Source organism: Martes martes (assembly GCF_963455335.1).
Source record: "Martes martes genome assembly, chromosome: 5".
Lineage (NCBI taxonomy): Eukaryota > Metazoa > Chordata > Mammalia > Carnivora > Mustelidae > Martes > Martes martes.
In genome coordinates, this window is record NC_137892.1 from 12,643,164 (window position 1) to 12,648,904 (window position 5,741).

The 5,741-nt window shown below is 38.0% G+C and overlaps 1 protein-coding gene across 1 annotated transcript; it reads right to left on the reverse strand.

The window, feature by feature from the left end:
• Positions 1 to 4,460: 4,460 nt before the first annotated feature.
• LOC308343477 (olfactory receptor 2G3) lies at positions 4,461 to 5,405 on the reverse strand (the record flags this gene model as incomplete). The annotated part of the gene is made up of 1 exon (XM_080804498.1): positions 4,461 to 5,405. One exon carries the CDS (start codon positions 5,403 to 5,405, stop codon positions 4,461 to 4,463), a length of 945 nt encoding a protein of 314 aa, XP_080660624.1.
• Positions 5,406 to 5,741: the final 336 nt, after the last annotated feature.

A 5,741-nucleotide genomic window follows, 5' to 3' on the forward strand; every position in this document is an offset into this window, starting at 1 on the left:
GAACCTCCACACTGTTTTCCAGAGTGGTTGCACCAGCTTGCATTCCCACCAACAGTGTAGGAGGGTTCCCCTCTCTCCGCATCCTCGCCAGCATCTGTCATTTCTTGACTTGTTAATTTTAGCCATTCTGACTGGTGTGAGGTGGTATCTCATTGTGGTTTTGATTTGTATTTCCCTGATGCCGAGTGATGTGGAGCATTTTTTTCATGTGTCTGTTGGCCATCTGGATGTCTTCTTTGCAGAAATGTCTGTTCATGTCCTCTGCCCATTTCTTGATTGGATTATTTGTTCTTTGGGTATTGAGTTTGCTAAACTCTTTATAGATTTTGGATACTAGCCCTTTATCTGATATGTCATTTGCAAATATCTTCTCCCATTCTGTCAGTTGTCTTTTGGTTTTGTTCACTGTTTCCTTTGCTGTGCAAAACCTTTTGATCTGATGAAATCCCAATAGTTCATTTTTGCCCTTGCTTCTGTTGCCTTTGGCGATGTTCCTAGGAAGAAGTTGCTGCAGTTGAGGTCAAAGAGGTTGCTGCCTGCGTTCTCCTCAAGGATTTTGATGGATTCCTTTCTCACATTGAGGACCTTCATCCATTTTGAGTCTATTTTCGTGTGTGGTGTAAGGAAATAATCCAATTTCATTTTTCTGCATGTGGCTGTCCAATTTTCCCAGCACCATTTGTTGAAGAGACTGTCTTTTTTCCATTGGATATTCTTTCCTGCTTTGTCAAAGATTAGTTGACCATAGAGTTGAGGGTCTATTTCTGGGCTCTCTATTCTGTTCCATTGGTCTATATGTCTGTTTTTGTGCCAGTACCACACTGTCTTGATGATGACAGCTTTGTAATAGAGCTTGAAGTCTGGAATTGTGATGCCACCGACTTTGGCTTTCTTTTTCAATATTCCTTTGGCTATTCGAGGTCTTTTCTGGTTCCATATAAATTTTAGGATTATTCGTTCTATTTCTTTTAAAAAAATGGATGGGATTTTGATAGGGATTGCATTAAACGTGTAGATTGCTTTAGGTAGAATAGACATTTTCACAAAATTTGTTCTTCCAATCCATGAGCATGGAATATTTTTCCATTTCTTTGTGTCTTCCTCAATTTCTTTCATGAGTACTTTATAGTTTTCTGAGTATAGATTCTTTGCCTCTTTGGTTAGATTTATTCCTAGGTACCTTTTGGTTTTGGGTGTGATTGTAAATGGGACTGGCTCCTCAATTTCTCTTTCTTCTGTCTTGTTGTTAGTGTAAAGAAATGCGACTGATTTCTGTGCATTGACTTTATATCCTGACACTTTACTGAATTCCTGTATAAGTTCTAGCAGTTTTGGAGTGGAGTCTTTTGGGTTTTCCACATATAGTATCATATCATCTGCAAAGAGTGATAGTTTGGCTTCTTCTTTGCCAATTTGGATGCCTTTAATTTCTTTTTGTTGTCTGATTGCTGAGGCTAGGACTTCTAGTACTATGTTGAACAGCAGTGGTGATAACGGACATCCCTGCCATGTTCCTGACCTTAGCGGAAAAGCTTTCAGTTTTTCTCCATTGAGAATGATATTTGCGGTGGGTTTTTCATAGGTGGCTTTGATAATATTGAGGTATGTGCCTTCTATCCCTACACTTTGAAGAGTTTTAATTAGGAAGGAATGCTGCACTTTGTCAAATGCTTTTTCAACATCTATTGAGAGTATCATATGGTTCTTACTCTTTCTTTTATTAATGTATTGTATCACATTGATGGATTTGCGGATGTTGAACCAAACTTGCAGCCCTGGAATAAATCCCACTTGGTCGTGGTGAATAATCCTTTTAATGTACTGTTGGATCCTATTGGCCAGTATTTTGGTGAGAATTTTCGTATCGGTGTTCATCAAAGATATTGGTCTGTAATTCTCTTTTTTGGTGGGATCCTTGTCTGGTTTTGGGATCAAGGTGATGCTGGCCTCATAGAATGAGTTTGGAAGTTTTCCTTCCATTTCTATTTTTTGGAACAGTTTCGGGAGAATAGGAATTAATTCTTCTTTAAATGTCTGGTAGAATTCCCCTGGGAAGCTGTCTGGTCCTGGACTTTTGTTGGCTTGGAGATTTTTGATGACTGTTTCAATCTCCTTACTGGTTATGGGTCTGTTCAGGTTATCTATTTCTTCCTGGTTCAGTTGTGGTAGTTTATACATCTCTAGAAATGTATCCATTTCTTCCAGATTGTCAAATTTGTTGGCGTAGAGTTGCTCATAGTATGTTCTTATAATTGTTTGTATTTCTTTGGTGTTGGTTGTGATCTCTCCTCTTTCATTCATGATTTTATTTATTTGTGTCCTTTCTCTTTTCTTTGTGATAAGTCTGGCCAGGGGCTGATCAATCTTATTAATTCTTTCAAAGAACCAGCTCCTAGTTTTGTTGATTTGTTCTATTGTTTTTTTAGTTTCTATTTCATTGATTTCTGCTCTGATCTTTATGATTTCTCTTCTCCTGCTGGGTTTAGGTTTTCTTTGTTGTTCTCTCTCTCCGGCTCCTTTAGATGTAGGGTTAGGTTGTGTATTTGAGACCTTTCTTGTTTCTTGAGAAAGGCTTGTACCGCTATATATTTTCCTCTCAGGACTGCCTTTGTTGTGTCCCACAGATTTTGAACTGTTGTGTTTTCATTATCATTTGTTTCCATGAATTTTTTCAATTCTTCTTTAATTTCCTGGTTGACCCATTCATTTTTTAGAAGGACGCTGTTTAGTCTCCATGTATTTGCGTTCTTTCCAAATTTCCTCTTGTGATTGAGTTCTAGCTTCAGAGCATTGTGGTCTGAAAATATGCAGGGAATGATCTCAATCTTTTGGTACTGATTGAGACCTGATTTATGACCCAGGATGTGGTCTATTCTGGAGAATGTTCCATGTGCACTAGAGAAGAATGTATATTCAGTTGCTTTGGGATGGAATGTTCTGAATATATCTGTGATGTCCATCTGGTCCAGTGTGTCATTTAAGGCCTTTATTTCCTTATTGATCTTTTGCTCAGATGTTCTGTCCATTTCATTGAGGGGAGTGTTAAAGTCCCCTGCTACTATTGTATTACTGTCAATGTATTTCTTTGATTTTGTTATTAATTGTTTTATATAGTTGGCAGCTCCCTTGTTAGGGGCATAGATATTTAAGATTGTTAGGTCATCTTGTTGGACAGACCCTTTGAGTATGATATAGTGTCCTTCCTCATCTCTTCTTATAGTCTTTGGCTTAAAATCTAATTGATCTGATATAAGGATTGCCACCCCAGCTTTCTTCTGATGTCCATTAGCATGATGTGAGTTTAGCAAGGATGTGAGTTTAGGGTCTTCCTACCTTACCATCTTACATCAGGCCTTTTCCCAGTAGGCACTTCTATTTTGCAGTTACAGTGAAAATAAAAATACTATAAAAATAAAAATTACTGGGACACCTGGGTGGCTCAGTGGGTTAAGCCACTGCCTTCAGCTCGGGTCATGATCCCAGGGTCCTGGGATAGAGCCCCACGTTGGGCTTTCTGCTCAGCAGGGAGCCTGCTTTCCTTCCTCTCTCTGCCTGCCTCTCTGCCTACTTGTGATGTCTGTCTGTCAAATAAATAAATAAAATCTTTAAAAAAATAAAATAAATAAAAAATAAAAATTACTACATGTATTTTAGAATCTGAATATTCACATTTAACTGAGTATTCACTGAATATTCACATTAAACTGAGAAAATATCAATAAAATGAGTGACTGTGAAAACTGCCATTTTTTTTATGTTCTATTTACAAACAATGTCAAGAATAATGTCACCTAGTGATAAGGCACAGCTTCTTATTTCTGAAATGAAATCTAGCCTGGAAATGGGAATAAGGTAGCATCTTTTGGGGTAAAACAAAAAAGAAAAAATAATATGCTTAGTATATTTTGTTTCTCTTAGTCTTTCTTGGTAGTTGTTTATAAATGAAAATATGGAAAAGAACAGTTATTATGATATCCTTGTTTTTAATAAATTGATAGTATGAGAATATGTTTTTCTGACTTGGTAGGTGAAGTACATATATAAAGTGCTTATTTTCCAACATGACGCTTTAATGAAGAGACATTATAAAGTAAATTTAAGATGTTAAAACACTAAATAATTCATCAACATGAAAACAACAACAAAAAGTAAATTGCAACCCAGACAATTGGTTAATATGTAATTATTTACTTTTATTGACTCCCTTAGAATAAATGTCAGAAATAAAATATAAACTTTGTGTTGAGGGCTACAATCTACACAAAACTCTCTTCCCCATGGCTCAAGCTCTGAATTTAAATAAGCATATATTTTGTTTAGTTACCCATAGAAGAGGAAAATCTCCCTTGTTTAAGTAAATGTAGGTTTAACTGGCTTGAAATTGGGAAATATGGTAATGTGGTTTGGCTAAATAGAAGCTGGGTGACTGACTACATGTCTTGGAAACACTTCCTTGAACCTCATGTTTGTAGGGAGCACATTTTTTTTGACAGAAGTCTTTTCAGAGCTACTTTCATGTCCTTGTTCCTTAAAGTGTAGATAATAGGATTTAACGTTGGGGTCACCATGGTATAGAAGAGGGAGATAAACTTGCCTTGGTCCTGAGTATAGCTGTCACTTGGTTGCAGGTACATGTAGATTATGGTGCCATAGAAAATAATTACCACTGTAAGGTGGGAGGAGCAAGTGCTGAAGGCTTTGTGCCTTGCTTCGAGGGACTTTATCCTCAGCACAGCTTGACTAATGAAGCCATAGGAGATAAGAATGAGTGCTGGGGGGATTAGAAGAAACAGGACACTAACCACAAAAAGCACCAACTCATTGACAGTGGTGTCCACACAAGCCAATTTGAGAAGAGCTGGTACTTCACAAATAAAATGATCAAGTCTATGGTTGCCACAAAGAGGCAATTGTAAGGTAAAAGTAGCATGGATCAGGGAATTAGCCAAACCACTGAGCCAGGAGATGGATGCTAGCTGTTGGCATAGCCGTGGGTTCATAATAGTCACATAGTGAAGGGGCTTGCAAACAGCAATGTAGCGGTCCAAAGCCATTACAGCCAGAAGGATACACTCAGTGGAGCCCAGTGCTAGAGAAATATAGAGTTGTACCACACAACCACCATAAGTAATAGTCTTCTCTGGACCTCGCAGGTTAACTAGGGTCTGAGGTGCGAGGCTAGTGGTGAAGCAGAGGTCCAGCAGGGAGAGGTTGCTGAGGAAAAAGTACATAGGGGTGTGAAGAAGGGGATCCAAGTATGAGATAACGATGATGGCAAAGTTCCCCACAAGCGTCAGGAGGTAGAAAAAAAGGACAAATACAAAGAGTGCAGCCTCCAGGTGAGGGTGGTCTGAGAAGCCTAGAAGGATGAAACCCATCAGGGAACTGTCATTGGCCCTTTCCATTTCTACGGAGGGAACTGCTTCTGCTAAGAGGGAAATGAGAACAGGTACATGTGAAACGATTTATCATAGAATCACAATGTACAAGTTGAAGGGGTGACGGAAACTAACTTGTGCAACTTAATTTTTTACCCTCAATCTGTAGTTGATTCAGAATATCGATCAAGTCCAATGACTCTCCGAAACTTTTGAGTGTTTTCAACTTTGGAGTTGTCTGGATACTAATTGCTAAAACCAATCAAGTGTAAATTTGTACATATATCAAAAAACATGAGATCATTTCTACTGAAATTAACTATCTCTCAAAATAAAGAAGCAAGTGTCATCTCCATGGTTTTT